The sequence below is a fragment of the Lactuca virosa genome, chromosome 5 (genome assembly GCF_052849685.1).
Source record: "Lactuca virosa cultivar CGN04683 chromosome 5, Lactuca_virosa_CGN04683_v6, whole genome shotgun sequence".
Classification (NCBI taxonomy): Eukaryota; Viridiplantae; Streptophyta; class Magnoliopsida; order Asterales; family Asteraceae; genus Lactuca; species Lactuca virosa.
In genome coordinates, this window is record NC_136430.1 from 282,892,468 (window position 1) to 282,909,939 (window position 17,472).

Below are 17,472 nucleotides of genomic sequence, written 5' to 3' on the forward strand. Positions count from 1 at the left end.
TGCATAGGGTTTTCAATCCCACAAACTTTTAATAATATATATCTTAAAAATTGCAATACCAAATTTTATTGTTAACACAAATATGTCTCATACAAGCAATCTACTGCATCCCGTCGATCCTCATATATTGATCCTATACAACGACCTTACGACATTTAACCAGAAGGATTAATGTGAACAATAGTTTGACTATGTTGCTACGGAGATTCCTTAGCAATAGACGGGGATCAATAGAGACAATACAGAAAAGATAAGAATAGTTGAATTATTTTACCTAATCTATACTCTCAGATCAGTGATGAATCACCGTACCTAATCCATACTCTCGGATTAGTGATGAATGACAATACCTAATCCATACTCTCAGATCAGTGATGAATGACTATATCTAATCCATATTCCCGGATCAGGAATGCATGACTTTACTAAATCCATACTCTTGGATTATCAATGAATGATTATATGTAATCCATACTCTCGGATCAGGAATGAATGACTATACATAATCCATACTCTCGGATTAGGAATCAATGACTATACCTAATCCATACTCTCCGATAAGGAATGAATAAATATACCTAATCCATACTCTCGGATTAGGAATAAATAACTATATATAAATCATAATGTTGGATTAATGATGAATGACTATACCTGATCTATACTCTCGGATTAGGAATGAATGACTATTGACACCTGAAAGTGTCACGAAACAAAACTCTACTCTCTGTTCCTAACTTACACACATTCTCCGAATGAGACTACCTAACATCAAATTTAAATGAACTAAGAAACTATAATATGTCTTATTTCATTAACTTCGAAAACTACTAGGCTCCTAATACCAACTCAGCTTAGGCAACACTATCCTACTTCAATGTATATATTTAACATAGAGTATTAAGCTATTACTATACTTTTTTCTTTCACTCTTATATTATTATTATCACGAAATATTAGATATATATCTTAACACATATAGAACCATATCGGATTCGCATATCGTATATTATCGAATTCATCTCTAACACATAGTCCACACAATAAGCATATAGCTTACATATAAACTTTTTAACAGATACTTAATACTTTAACTAATACTTGTATTAAAACCATGTTGATGAAAGGGACTATGCACTTACCTGACTTGTAGGTGTATGGAGAATTTGGAAGCGCACCGCCTCACACCTTGACATTTCCTTTGACGTGACCTTCGTATGATTAATACTGAGTCTTACTCTAATATTCATGGTGATTAATAGTAGTCTAGATTCCTCACTAATCTCGATGTCTACATCAAGATCTATCAAGTAAGGAATAACCAGGTAGGATCATATTGGAGTTAGGGTCTGTTTGGTATACATAGTATACTGTTTGGAAATTCCACTTTAAACACCTCATTAAATCCAGGCTAGACATCGCTCCTGTAAGTAGATCAGTCAGTATAATGACTTGGAATGACTGATAAATCTTATTTATAGGTTCCTAATAATGATTATGATTATCAACGTAAGTTACACTGAAAGCGATATAAATGTAGCTTAACTTACATAGATTTTACTGACAAAAGTCCGGAAATTGCACTGGGAGAACTCTTGACTCGAGCACTCCTAGTAGCCAGACTCTCTGATACTCTAGAGCCTAGCTAAATACTCTAAAACCTAAGTGATTTTGGAAACTTACAGAGAGATATAGCCAGAGGGAGGCTTTGGTGGAGTGAAGAACGAATTAGGGGTGCTGCTCTATTTAATGGGCCAAAAATATAGTTTTCACGTCGCACCCTTAGATGTGTGTGTTGCGCACTCTAGCCATGGTATTCCTCTAACCTAGGGATACGTGTCATCTTTATGTTGGTCCACGCCCGCTTGTCAGTGGGCGGCGCGCATGCTCAGGCACATGCTCAGGCACACTTAAATTTTAAAAACTTTGGAAAATCATATCTTTTTCATACGAACTCAATTTTCAACGTTCTTTATATTCATGCATAGCTATCGACGAGATCTACAACATTCATTTAGACCCGATCAACTAATTCAAATTTTATTTTTAAAGTTATATTTTTATAGGCTTAGACTATTAAAGTTCGTATAAAATCATAACTCTCTCATACGATATACGTTCTCGACTGTCTCTTTATTGACAGATAAGTATTGACTAGATCTACAACTCTGATTTAAATTGTATTTCCTTATAATCGACTGATTTCTATTTCGGTTTCTATGTCCCGCACTACTATGTTGAAACTTCGAAAAATCATAACTTCATCATATGAAGTTTAATTAGGACGTTCTATATATGCACACTCTCGGCTTAATGACTACTTTGACTTTCGTTTACAATATTTTCCCTAAATAATCTTTTATTTGAAAACATCACTCATTGTCTTTTCTCTTTGTTTGGTATAACTCATGAGCATTTATGTATTCTTTTGTTATTAATAAGACTACCCTCATCATTCTATATCAAATAAAGATATGAGTGGATGGCACTAAAGTAGTTATACTTTCTTTTATATTTGAAATGGATTTTAATTATATTTGATATTACTAATGTTCAAAGGCCAATTATTTTGCTGGAAAAAATTGGCACATATGCATATGAGAATCTTTAGTTTCATTTAGTTGGTATCAATATATCAATAATATTATATTATCAAGAAAAAAAGAGATCTATACGTCATACTAAATTAGGTGTCAATTAAACATAATTAGACCCTAAGGTATGGGTTTTTGTCAACTCTTTTTTGGAAATGCACTTAAAGATACAATTTTGTTACATTACAAAATGAATTCACATGGAAGTGCTATATTGTGCATATACTGAATGTTATTAAAGTAGAATTTAATAATAATGCATAAAGATAAGTGGTGACTTTAAAGTTAAGCTTAAGTGGTTGGACTAAATAACAACCGTTTATGTTTGACATTGGAATTTATTAAACACCACAATAATCAATTCTTTGAATTATTGTTCATTGAACCCAAAGGCTAATTGGATAATGATTCATACAATGAATTTTTTTTTTTTGCATAATATGCATAAATATTGTGTTTCTATCCAAAGGTGATTGCAATATATATGTAGTGTAGTATAGTTTTAGGATACCATTATATTCAATCGGTGGTGTAGCCAAAGGGAAACTGACAATTACATAAGGAGTTTATAAAACCTATTATTTTCGTCTTAATGGTAGGTATTGTAATATACCTTAATTTTGTTATCCAATAAATCATTTTAATATAACTTTAAATTTGGCAATGCTCAAGTAAGTGAGAAGGGTTTTTTGTAGTTAGGACCAAAAGAACATTACAAGTATCACTGGAACAAATATGCATCATGGAAAACCTCCTTGCAAATTATATCACAACAAAGGCCATATCTAATAAGATTTCCATAAAATGAATTAATAATTGTAGGTAAATGTGATTTGTATGCATTTATGATTTACGAGTTTCATGATCTTATTATCATTATATATATATATATATATATATATATATATATATATATATATATATATATATGTTAGATTGATTATCTCTTCCACGGTACCTATGTATTTTTTTTATTATAGGGATATCATACAATCTGGAAGTTGGATTGGAATCAAGGAGTAATAGACTTTGGGAATGATGAAGACTTAAACACAGAAGCAGTTGGGCCACCTTCATTATATTTATTTAGAAAGTGGTTATATTTAAGTCTTAATGACACTCTTTATGTATTGAGTATAACCTTAGCTAATTACTTGTATCTAAGTTAGAAAAAGTTAGCTATTCTCTTAGGATTGGATACAATAATATAAGTGTCAATTTCAATTCTCATATTTTTGGCTATGGTTGATTAGAGGAATACCTCTATAAATTATAACTAAGCATCTATTTTTATGGAATATTTAATATCAGTTAATGTTGACAAGAACTTAAATTGTGAAGTTGTAGACTTTATCCTTGTTTTAGCATTAAGGTTTAGGCCACATATCACAATATAGACTGATACATCTCATAGAATATGTAGTTCTATCATAAGTTGACTTCTCAAGATTCAATAAATTCATTACATGCATGAAAAGGAATAAATAAGGATACATAAAATGTTCAAAATTACAGAAGCTTATCATTACTGATATCTGCATATTTTTTCCAACAAACATACGTGGTCAAAAATCATATGTAACTTTTGTTGATTATTATTCTCCATACTTGATGATTGAAAAATGTAAATCTCCTAAAATGATTATAACCTTTAGGGATGATGTTGAAAATCAACTTGTACATAAAATATAAGTAATAAGATTAGATATATGTGTTGAATATTGTGGTAGGCTTACGAACATCGGTAAGGGGACCTGGTCTTTCTTTGAATTTTTTAAAGATAATGTGACAATTAACAAATACGTCATGCCATGGACTCATAAAAAGACAATGTTCCAGTGAAAAGATGATGTTGCGGTGAGGAGGAATTGAAACCTAATAGACATGGTGCAATGTATTTTTGAAAAAACCAATTCACCTAAAATTTTGTAGACCAGGGCATTAAAAATGAAAGTCCACGTATTCAATAGATTTCCATAAAAGTCTTCTCTTAGAATTCCTTTTGAGTTTGGACAAGAAGAATACCAAGCTTAAGGTGTTTAAGGGTGTGTGGATGTTTGGCTGAAACAAAACTCTATGATTCTCAATCGCATAAACTCAACATGAAAACTATAAGTTATTTCTTCAATGGGTATCCTAAAACCATTAAATGTTACTTTTTGTTTCATGATATAGTAGTTGAATTCTAGAATTGAAGCATGTTAGATGTCTTAAGAATCTCAAAATCAGCGGGAGTGGTTTAGTGAGTAATTTTAACCTCCAATAACCTAATGAAGAGACACATATATTTCAAGTGCCCACTTTGCTTAGCAGTTAATTAGGAGATTCAAGTCGATATATTTTTCCTCATAAAATGATTACACTGAATCATCTGACATTGAAACCCATGAGACTCAATAACATATAAAGACATTTTCTATAATGTAGGTAACCTATAAGTTTTGACGATTACATAAGCCGATATTGACATAAGGAAGGAAATGACTATGTCACGAATAGTGTTGCAAGAACTTGTGATCAGTTAGATAAGTGGAATAAATGATGTGATTCTATGTAAAAGAATGATGTTTGGGAACTTGCCGAATTACCAATGGTTTTCGACCCGTAGGATGCAAGTAGGTCATTAAGACCAAATTCGGCCTCAATGATTAACATTGAATGAGATAAAGCTTGACTGGTCGTTAATGGATATTCACAAAAGGATACTAAGAAATGTTCATACCCGAATTTCTTAGTATCATAATGGCCCTGGTAGCTCATTTTGATTTAGATCTACATCAAATATATGTCAAACGGTTATTCTCAATAATGATTTACACGAGGATGTATACATGACCCACCCAAGTGATGTATTTCTAATGGTCATGAATATCTAGTGTACAACTTAAGGAATCATTATATACGCTCAAAAGCTTCATTTCAAGGGTATCTAAAGTTAGGCGAAGCCATAAAGACGAATGGCTTCATTAAGAGTCAGCTAGATAAAAGTACATACCTCAAGATAAGTAGGAGGAAATTTATCATGCCCATTCTATATATATAGATTTCATTCTATTAACGAGTAATAACATTGATATGTTGCATTAATCAAAATACTTTCTATCACATCACCTTGATATGAAAGATCTTGCTTAAGCCTCGTACAATCGAGATAGAACCCAAAGGACTTTAGGATTATCCACAAAAGGATATGTAGAGTGCGTAGTAAATTGATGTAACATACAACAATGCTTCCCTTCAGTTGCTTATGTAGTTAAAAAAAAGGTCATTTCAGTTTATTTTAATGACTGGAAATAGAGATAGAATGAGATCAAATGAAGTTAATACCTTATACTTCATTAATTGGAAGGTTCATGTATTCCTAAATTTGTACTCCTAAAATATCTTACAGTACTGCCATGATGATCCATTATCAATCAAATCACAGTCTAGATCACTAAAAATTTGCTAAGAAAGTTTATTTACATGAGCTTAATAATTACAAACTTGTTTATAAAAAAAGTGATTTGTTTTTTTGACTATGAATTTGCAAAATGCAAAGAAATGTAGTTCTTATCGGGGCACATATTTTTGTTATCAGTTGGCTAATATTATGGAAGAGTTCTAATCAAAACTTGATGACTACATCAACAATGATGGATAAATAAGTTGTCATATATAATGCAACTTGACATGTAGTTTTGTTGAAAAATTTAATTACATGATTTATTTTCATATTAAGGTTGTTAAAAGAAACTTTATTTCTATAGCCTTTCCCATATAAGCTTTTTCACTAACAATAATTAAAGTAGAGTGGGACATTACCTCGATATAAAGTACTTGTTCATATGAGAGCAAATGGAGGGTAATGATGTTTGTATCGAGCACATGAACACTGATAATATGCTAGTGGATCCAATAATGAATGTTCTGCCACTCAAAGCATTCCAACATTTCGCCGGTATCGGTTTGAGGGTTGGCCTATTATAATATAATTTTGGCATAGTGCTTTGATGGAACTTTTAATTTTAATTTTAATTATTTAAGTACTTGATTATTATTCCTCCACGATATGCAATTTGTCTATATTAATAACTTGTGTACGCTTACATTTTATATTAACAAGTGTGCGACATTACTACATAGATCAAACGTCATTTGGCTTAAATTAATCGTAAGTTCCATATGAAGTACTAACGTATGATCGATGGGGGTCTAGTGTCTAAAAATGACATGTTAGGCTGCACTTTTCCGCTTTTAATGTTAATATGAAACAAGATGAACTTAACTTAGCTGAAGAAATAATAAACACATACATACAAATAGTCATTCAGCCAAGTAGCAGAATGTTGGAGAATAACGTGTTAATTTGGCCATCAAACTACTTTGTAATGTTTTTATGTGTTGAGTACATTTATATAGTTTACCATAATATTTTCCATGTGACACATCAGGTTCTGAGAGTTAATATTTGTAGTATGACGGATATGACATATATTCATAATTTGAGGGACATAATTTGTGTGGTTCTAAAACTTTCCCTTAAGGTGTATTTGATTAGTTAAATCACACATACGAGGGAACGTACCTTTGAGAAAAGACACACAATTAGTTCTTCTCTTTAATGCACAAAGACCTCTCTATAGAACACCATAATCATGTGTGTGATTCATCCATCACAATCAATCACTTAGACAACACTATGGCAAGTGAAAGAATCATAAGAGAGTCATATTCAAATTCAATTATATATCTCCAAGTAAGTATTCCACAATTGATTTAGGGTTGCTCATATTTATGTATAAAATAATCTTGGATTATGCCTTTAATTCAACATGTATATCTTATATAATCTAAGAGTCCATTTTTGTGACGTGTGGTATTATTTAAGGCAATGAAATACAACACAAATCCTAATTTGTCTTTTTTATATTTCATTCTAAAATTAATAATCACATATGTATCCTTCTTAACCTATTAAACTCACATTTATAGTCAATCTTATAATTTAATGAGGCATAAATCAAATTAATGCAAAAAAATATATTTAAAAGCCAAAATAAAAAGTGAGTTACTAAAATACCCTTTGTAAATTATATCCCTGATTAAATCATAATCCTTTTTTGCTAGAAATTGTTAATTGGCAAAATGAAGTCTCGTCCGCAGCTATACCTATTCTCCGAGAAGCAGTGTTCTCCACCGTCAAAAACCAAAATCCATCTCTCCCTCCTATCTTCCGGTCTCTCTCACCTTCTTCCTACTGACTACCACTACCGGTAAGCCACAACTGTCGTGCATGCCCTGCTACATCAGAAAAACAAAGCGACAATCACTCCTCACCATTGTGACTTAGGTTCACCTTCACGACAGAAGTAGGTATCAGTGATGGCCACCGGTTGAAGCCTCAAACCTCAATTTCAGGTATTTGGGAGCATCAAATCTCAATTTCAAGTACAAGTATGTATCGAAGTCATGTCTAATGCTTATGATAAAAATTAAAAACATAGGGTGCTATTGCTGTTGCAGAGATTAATCAGCCTATTTATGAATTAGATTGAAATTTACAAATTGATTATATATTTTCTTTGAGACAAACAAGAATAATTATCTTTAGAGTTGTCGATATTCACATCAACAATCTTTATATATGTTGTACCCACAAAGGAGTTCCACCCCATCTTAAAAATCAGAGACGGGCATGTAATTCAATGTTATCAAGAAAATGATGCAGCTAGAAGAGCTCCAATCATTTCTTGAACATGACTTTCATCAAGCTAGATTATATGGTCTGAAAATGGCTTCTTCTCGTTGTGATGTACGTGACTTCTACTTCTCAATTACCTCCCCACCATGGCATCTAGCAACTTTATCACTTTATCTAATTTGAAACACATCAGCAGCTAGCAGTTTCTGTTGTCTTTCTTTTTCGAGTGTTCAGACTTCGTCTGAGCTTGATTCTCTGATGTCCCTTGCTAACAAAACAATTGAGTTTAGAATGTCCTTTGAACACAAAAATTAAAAGCAATGGGAAAAACATCTTCGCATAATTCATCAATCAAACAAGTAAAAGTAAAAAGCAAGGGTTAGAACGTATCTGAGATTATATTTCTCAAAAGTAACTAATGCCAAACTCATGCGTACCAGGTATCTTTCTTCCTTGAAGAATCGATCAAGAAGAAACAGGACACTAACGATCAAGAAGTAGCGATCAAGAATAAAGACGGCAGGAGTTCTTCACGTCTAGAAGATTTTTTGTAGTTCACGTTAATGAGGTTCTTGGAGGTTTTTGGAAATAACGTGTTTAAGGTTTTCACATATTTAATTAGGTTTAATCCTAATTAAATTCATTTGGTTCTATTTTTCTTTAATAATTTAGAAAGAGTAATTTAGTACAATCACCTTTTATTTTGATTTTTAAATATTTTTTTGTATTAAATTGATTTATACCCCATTAAATTATAAAATTTGATATAAATGCGAGTTTAATAGTTTAAAAATGATATATATGTAATTATGAATTTTATAAGGATATAAACGTAATTCTCAATGTTTACAAGGATATATATATATATATATATATATATATATATATATATATATATATATATATATATATATATATATATATATATATATATATATATGAAATTTTACTTATCTTTTTTTTATTTTCTTTGAAACGACAAACTAACTAAGCTGCTGCTAAATGCTACATATGTCTTCTAAGAGATTTGAACTAATAACGTCTCATTTGAAAATATCACTCGTTAACGTTAGCCATTAGGCCAAAGGCCTTTCTGTAAACAAGTCCTCTCTCATCTCATATAAACCAATATGAGTTTGATACTTTGTTGTTATTAATTAGTCATCCGTCAAACAAAACTTTCACAAATTAATATGATTGTATTGTACTTGATTTATCACACATATTTAATACAATGATTATCGAAAAAACTAGTTTTATTTATTTTGTCTTTTTTAATAACAGAAAACTATTTAAAGTACAACCTAATGGCAAGACTACACCCAACCAACATAAATCTTGAGAACTCAAATGCTCCCTCTTCTTTAAAATCTGGCCTGCGTTTTGAAGTACACGAAGCTCATATTTGAACCACACTTGAAACAAATTAACAAACAAAATAAATAAACAATATGATAAAAACAAAAGGAAACATAATAGCTTTGCCTAGCTGCTGCTGCCAACGACCTTAGGACAGCCATAGAACTCACAAAAGGAATACAATACCAGCAACAACAACAACAGAATCGTTAAAAGACGAGCGATCACCTTCCACAAATAAAAGAATCTCTTTTTGATGAACTTAAATATCTTCACAACCAACCTCTTCTTGTAGTATTTATTAATATTTGCGACCGTCTTGCTATCAGAATTCCTTGTTGCTTTGTTCATCCCATTGAATAGTTCAGCAATCTGGTTATTCGTTAGGTCACCTTTAATGATTCCCTTTTGCTTTAACAGTATAACATCCTCAGCGTTGTCGATAATTCCACTTATCAGATCAACAAAATGTGAAATTGACTGGCCGGAATGTGAATAGTGCATAGCGGTTTCGTAGGCTACCAAATTCCTCAAAACTACTTCTGAATTAACATATAGGGTTATTATAGGCAAGTATAAAGTAGCTTCTTCTTCTACAAACTTAATGTCCATTATACCTCCGCTTGTGGAGCTAAACGTTATCCCTGCATAGTAGTGTAAGGTAGAGACAGATGGTATCTTAATCTCCTGCACCGTAGGACCTTCACGTTTACCAGAATCATTGACTCTCTTTAAGCCTAAAAAAGTCGATATTTTATCCCATGGCATGCCTTGTATAACCTGGAACGGCTTGAGGATTTTTGTAGCAATCCCAAATTTCATTGCTATTTTCGTTATTACATCAATATTACCGCAAACAGAATTAATATCATCTTCCATTACCTCTGTTTCCTCTGAATCATCTTGCTTCTCTACTTTCTCTTCATCTGGAGGAACTCTTTGGGTATCAGAAAATCCATTGGTAACAATCAACTGATACATTAAATCTAATAAATGCAAGTAGGTTCCTCCATGATCTTGGCATGATGAAATTGATGGCAATTTGAGAGGAGAGTTTGCGCGACAAAATTGCTCCATCATATGAAGCAACTCAACAACATCATCATACTTTTCAGAGAATGTGTATTTCAATGTTCTATAAATTTCTTTCAATAAAGCAAAGGGTATTTGGTTCTCTAAAAGCATTAGGTCTCTAGAAAGAACACTGGCTGGTAGCATTTTGTTATCTTCAAGATTAACAAAGTGATCTTGCAAGATGTTAAGCAAAAATAAACCATCTATGGCCATAATCCAAGATAAAGTATTGTCATTGAAGTCCAAGTAGCTTTGGTAGCAACCTCGGATAACGGGGTCGAGTTTTTTGATTTTATCTATTAATAACTCTCGGAACTTGATGTTTCGATGAGGAGCACAGGTTTGGTTGAAAAGTGATTTCGCACTAGCAATCTTGTACCTTTCCATATCATATAAATGAGGATCCATATGATGGTATGGACCTAAAGCAATCACCTGAGGGAGATAAGCATCAGGTTTAAAGATGGTAACCGATTTTTGAACAGTGAAAATACATATAGGGTTTTCTTCAGAAATGTCTATGGTGACTTCCCTGACGAATTTCTTGCGAATTTGATGAACCCATCTTTGTTCTCTGGAGAAGGAAGATAAACTTGTGGTGACGGCCATGTTTGGACTTGATATTTTAGTCACCTGATATGCAACATTATTGCTCATTTATAGGCTTTGCCGCTTTATAATATAATAACTCTTTTACGTGTCTGACATATTCGTATATACCCTACCAAATGTCCTAAAATGGGTTGTATTGGCTTGGTGAAGGTTTTAAACATGTAAGCAACGTAACAGAAATTGTTACGTGTGATATTGCAACCAAAGAAAAGTTCAAGTTTTGGATCCTTACAAAACGACACTTTCTTGGAAGCAAAAGAAATATTTATTTTAATGAAACGTCAACCATTTATGATCAGGAAGATAATTAAAGTCAACTTTTTTTGAACTAATAAAAGAGCAAAGATGAAATAAAATAGAAACAAGCCAGAAGCTAAAACTGCGTGAGACCATTAAATGACAGGATACCGTTGGTTAACTAGGATAATGAGAATAGGGAGGAGATCCAAGAATTAAATAGATGAGAAGGTTACATAATTGACCCAAAACAATAGAAACAAGAGAGAGAGAGAGGAGGAGACTTCAAAAACGTCTAGGACTCTCCAAGAAATCATTGGGGCGTTTTTGGGAGGCTTTGGGGTCCTTTTATACTTGAGGCTTCTAGGTTTGTCAACTTCCAATCCCTAATTTCCTTGCTTAGGCCCTAAGCAACATACAGAATCCTTAATGGACAAGCTTTGGACAAAATCCTTATGGACTCTCATAGAGATTTCGTCCACCTTATACCAATAAGGTCCATGAGCCCAAACTATAAATATTATTGATTTACATAATCAGTCCCCGCTAATTTAATCAGTCTCTTTTAATTACCAAATTAATTCCAAATTAATTTATGATCAATACTAATTAAATAATATGATTTCTCAATTTATATATTATTCTTATAATATATCAATAAATCATAATTCATCCTATCAATTGTTTTGGTGAAGGTCATCCAAAAGGACCATACTTATAATCGGGTCAAGTACATACCAAAATAGTTATGGGCTTAGACACCTAATCCAACAGTCTCCCACTTGGATAAGTCTAATAACTATTTTGCAAGTACGACTTCAGAACCTGATTCGCAATCGTAGCTTTCAAAAGGCGTTGTCAACTCTAATCTTATCAACAACACGTCCTTTAGATAAGGGATCATATATTCCTCCATTCTCAAGATATCGTATGAACTGAGACATGGATTTTAATCATACTCTCTGTTCATTTGTTGTTTCCCGATATCCGATTTATGACGACTGACAACAGACTACAATTGAACACATCAACTTAGTCCAGGCTTGGCCAAGCGCTTAGGGTGTCATCACTAAATCATCGAGGGGCCCACATATATCGCTTTTATCCACTTTGGATGAAAGGAACGGATAAACGTCGACTCATATGCTTGATTGTACTTACTCATCAAATCACACACAACTATATATTTTATAACACCAAGTTACTAGTGTGGTTACATATGTCAATGTGCAACTGACTTGCAAACTACAACTCACATGTCTCCATTTCAATAATATAAGATATTATCGTCTCACTAATCACTCATGATAAAATCCATGAAGTGATTCAAGTGAGTGTGGGTTTAATCCAATACTTAAATCTTATTTCAGGAGCACTCATGAACACTGCAGTAGAGTTTTTCTATGCCTAAACACTTAGACAATCTATAGTCGGATTCATGACAGTCTTACCTCATTACCTACTTCCAAAGTATGATTGACTGTGGATGTTTGAATAACCTAGTTATTCTGGAAGTCAAAACATAGTGAAACACAAGAATAATAGTATCCAATATGGCCTCAAAACTTTTGAGTATAAATAGAACACTTATTATTTAATCACCATATTGATTACACGTTATTCATTTAATAATGTTTTGGATAATCAACTTAATACTTGACTTATAACAATAGTTGTCCCATGCTCCAAGCATGCACACTGTGTTTACCTATGATCCTTACTTTGTGAAATAGATCAATTGAAAACGTTTCCAATGATGATCATTTCACAATTCCTAATCTTTATCATAAGTGTACGAATACCAAAAATTCTTACCATTATTAGAATATGTTAGATTCTAACATTTTATGTAATGATCCTTTTGTAATATCTTGAGCACCAAAGTCACCAAAACTTTACGAATAAAATTACAAATTGCTCCACTGGAGATTGTTGCAACACAACCCCGTAGATATGAAGTCTCACATTCAAAGTACATTCCTTTGAAAATCCTTCCTGCATAAAAGTTTCTAATCTACATAGATTCTCAATATCCAACTCCCATTATGGAAACATTTCCATATTTCCCATATGACAACTCATTCTAAATAGAGTCTTATCCATTCATAATAATTCCAATATGGTCCATCCATTAATATACTTCCAACTGCTCACAAGCGACCAATCCTTAGCTGTAACGCCAGTAGATTCGGGCTACTCAATTTAGACACGATAAGTGTCAAAAAATAACTTTTTAATAGAAGGTTATTTAGAATGAATAATCTTAACCAATTCATAGTATATGTTACAAGGGTTCCATACATATAAAGAACACCGAAATCCGAGTTATAACGAAGAAGTTGTGGCCCGTCGAAGTTTTACGGCAAAACTGGCACATCACCGGGAGACGTAAATAGTCAATTTACGATAGAAGACTTTTAAGCCTTACTGATCTAAATAAAAGTTGTAGTATACGTTAAACTGAGAACATACAAAAAAAGAACGTCAAAATCTGACTTCGTATGAGGAAGTTATGATTTTTCCAAAATTTGGCATAACAATGCACAGCCCGAAATTCGAATTTTAGATCGATCGATTTTTGGCCAACGCAACCTAAATGAGAATTGAATATCTCATTAATAGTAGTGCAACGGTAATAAGACAGACGAAAACGGACTTCGGGTGAAGAAGTTATGAATTTTTAACGGACTTTTCCTGTCTCGGCCTGTTAAAAATATAACTTTAAAAAAAAGTCAAAATTAGCTGACGGAGTCAAAATTAAAGTTGTAGAGTACGTCTCCACCTACGCGTGGATATAAAGATCATCAAAAACGGAGTTCGTATGAACAAATTACAAATTATAATAGCATATTTACGTATTAAAATAGAGTATAAATCATATATACGTACACACGCACACACACACACACACACACACACACACACACATATATATATATATATATATATATATATATATATATATATATATATATATATATATATATATCATTAGAAATATATCGACGATGCGCTATTATAAGACTAGTGTTGAATACTTTCGACATTAGTTTAGTACAAATATCGTTAAATCTATTTAAAATAGTATTATAAAGGGGTGTTTAGGTGTTTATATAACTATAAGGTCATTAAGTAATTATGAGGGTAGTTTTTAAAAATTCAATTACTATAAATAAGAGCCTTGGGCTCTCATATTTCTTGCACCATCCTCTTGATTCAAGAGTCTTTCTCTTCTTATTCCCCGAGCATTTCGGTCCCTCGTGATTCGACTTCTCTTTCTATAGTTTTAGTATAGTAAGGTGAGCGGTGAAGCGCTGCACGAATCTTTCCTAGAAAGATTCAACGATGAAGTTCTGCCCCTGCAGAGCCCGACTCCTAGGTAAAACCCCATTGTAATTAAGTTATGCTTACCCTATTTTAATATAGCTTATATTTAAAATTAGTATTGTTATTATGAACTTATAATAAATATTTGGGCTATTATTATGACTTATATAAGTTTCGTTATAATATCTTTTTAACTACTCGCGGTACGGGGAATCTGGTTTAAAGGGCCGCATAGGGTTGTTGGATTTCAGAAGTGCCATATGCCAGAATGGTCCTGCCCTCCGGTGTTTTATGTCTGGCCCCAGTCTGTACATAGTGATTGGAAAATATTGTTTAAACACTTATAATAATAATAATAATAATAATAATAATAATAATAATAATAATAATAACAATAATAATAATAATAATAATAATAAGACTAATAATTAGTCACAATAAATATTAGACAAAAATCTAGTGATAATAATATTAGGTTTCGTCGAAGGAAATTATTTTTAAGAAGCGAAGCGCTATCTGAGTTCAGAATCACCACCTTAACAAGTGAGTGCATAGTTACTTTCATCTTACACATAGATATGAAGTATTTTAATATAAATTACATGCTATGTGTGCATATTGTCTGAATACTTGTTGTCTATGCTGAACGAAAGATTTTATACATGTTTTAAATGATTTAAACTGTATATGTATTTTATATCTACAAAATATGTTGGGTAAAACATGGGTAGATGAAATATGAATTGAATGTTGAGATAAGAGGTGATATAGACCATGAGATAAGGGTGAGAGGTGAACAATGAGAGAAAGCTTTTACCCAAGCGTGGCCCCGTCATCTAGCAGAGTATGGATGTAACGCCCCGATTCCAGGTATGGATTTAAATAAAAGGTTAATTGGTTTAATGTCCTACTCGACGAGTTGGTTGCCCTACTCGTCCAGTAGCAGCGGGGTTGGAACGCGTGTTTAGTGACCTACTCGACAAGTCCACTAAGGGACTCGACGAGTAGGAGCTGGCAGATGAAACCCTAAATCTCGGGGTTTTGCACCCTATTTAAGGAATGATAAGCCTCCTATGGCCTCTTTGCAGTCTTTGAGAGCCCCTTAAAACCCTAATACGTGTGTGTGTGTGTGTGCCCATTGTGTGTTTGAAGCTTGAAGAGAGGATCCTTGGAGGGAGAAGGCTTAGAGGAGAAGGAGATTGGAGCAAGTAGAGTGTGGGAATCAACTCTTATCTCTGTTATCATCTTTTGGAGGTAACCAAATTGCCTTTTCTTTTGTGAATCTCTTCTATTGGTTGAGTTTTAGGGTTTTTGGTGAGATATTAAGTTGGAAAGATGAGCTATGGGCTAGATCTGAGGTTGTAACTTCAGATCTGGACCCTCCTTGGATTCTATAAGCATAAAGTTTCAGTTTTGGTCATGATTAAGGTCCCTCTTGAGCATGAAGTTCCATTAAGAACTTAAAATAGCCATTTAGAGCCCTTATAGCCATGCATGCACGTAAAGTTTGCAACTTTACGTGATAAGCATGCCCTAGAAGCTTGGATCTGTGATTTGGAGCCGCTGCATGGCTCAAAACAAGTCTGTATGGAAAAAGGACTGAATGAACTCGGCGAGTCGCAAGGTTGACTCGACGAGTCACATGAAGATGGCCGTGGACTCGACGAGTTGGATGAACAACTCGGCGAGTCCGATGAAGATCACCATAAGACTCGGCGAGTTGAACAACAACTCGGCGAGTCGGATGAGTTTTCCCCAATTTATGAATGTGTGTGTGTGTTCGTCGTGTGCAAAAAGGAAAACTCGACGGGTGGCCTTAGAGTTTGGTCGAGAATCGGAGAAACTCGACGAGTCACCTCGATGACTCGGCGAGTGGGATAGTGTTTCAAGGAACTCGACGAGTAGCCGAGGGTACTCGGCGAGTAAGGTCAACATGGACTGTTGACCTTGACTGAGGACTTTGACTTTGAGCAGGGGTTGACTAGTGAGTTATGGAGTACCTTATAAGGTTAAGGACTTATAAGTATATTGTGCTATGGTATTAGATGGTGGAGCCTGTGCCAAGTAATTCGAGAGTTGGTTTTTATCTTCCGGGTCGACATTTACAAGGTGAGTTATCCTCACTATACTAAGGGGTCTAAGGCACCAAGGCCGGCCCATTGGATATGATATCCTAGTAGTTGTATTATGTTGAGTATAAGTTGGTTATGCATGCTTGTTTGATATGCTAGAGGGTAGGTCTGTAGGACTACCTGTGATACTGATTGATTACCTGTATGTGCATTATCTGTTACATGTTGATATGTTATGTGTGATGAGTTGAGGTTGTACTGCTCCGTGCGGTAGCCAACAAACCCTAGGGTATTCCAGATATGAGCTGAGGGCCCGGTAGGCATTCCAGACTCATACTGAGGACTCGGGAGCATTCCAGATACGAGCTGAGGGCCTGGTAGGCATTCCAGACTCGTACTGAGGGCTCGATGGTATTCCAGATACAAGCTGAGGGCCCGGTAGGCATTCCGGACTCGTACTGAGGACCCAGGGGTAATCCAGCTTGTAAAGCTGTGGACCCATTGCATGTTGTTC

General features: G+C 33.6%; 1 protein-coding gene across 1 annotated transcript; it reads right to left on the minus strand.

The window, feature by feature from the left end:
- Positions 1–9,593: 9,593 nt before the first annotated feature.
- Positions 9,594–11,367, minus strand: LOC145112835 (putative UPF0481 protein At3g02645). Its single transcript, XM_079048961.1, has 2 exons — positions 9,865–11,367; positions 9,594–9,692 (listed from the first exon to the last, which is right to left on the minus strand). The coding sequence occupies exons 1-2, from the start codon at positions 11,365–11,367 to the stop codon at positions 9,642–9,644; spliced, it is 1,554 nt and encodes a 517-aa protein (XP_078905087.1). The 3' UTR covers positions 9,594–9,641.
- Between the last annotated feature and the right edge of the window lie 6,105 nt (positions 11,368–17,472).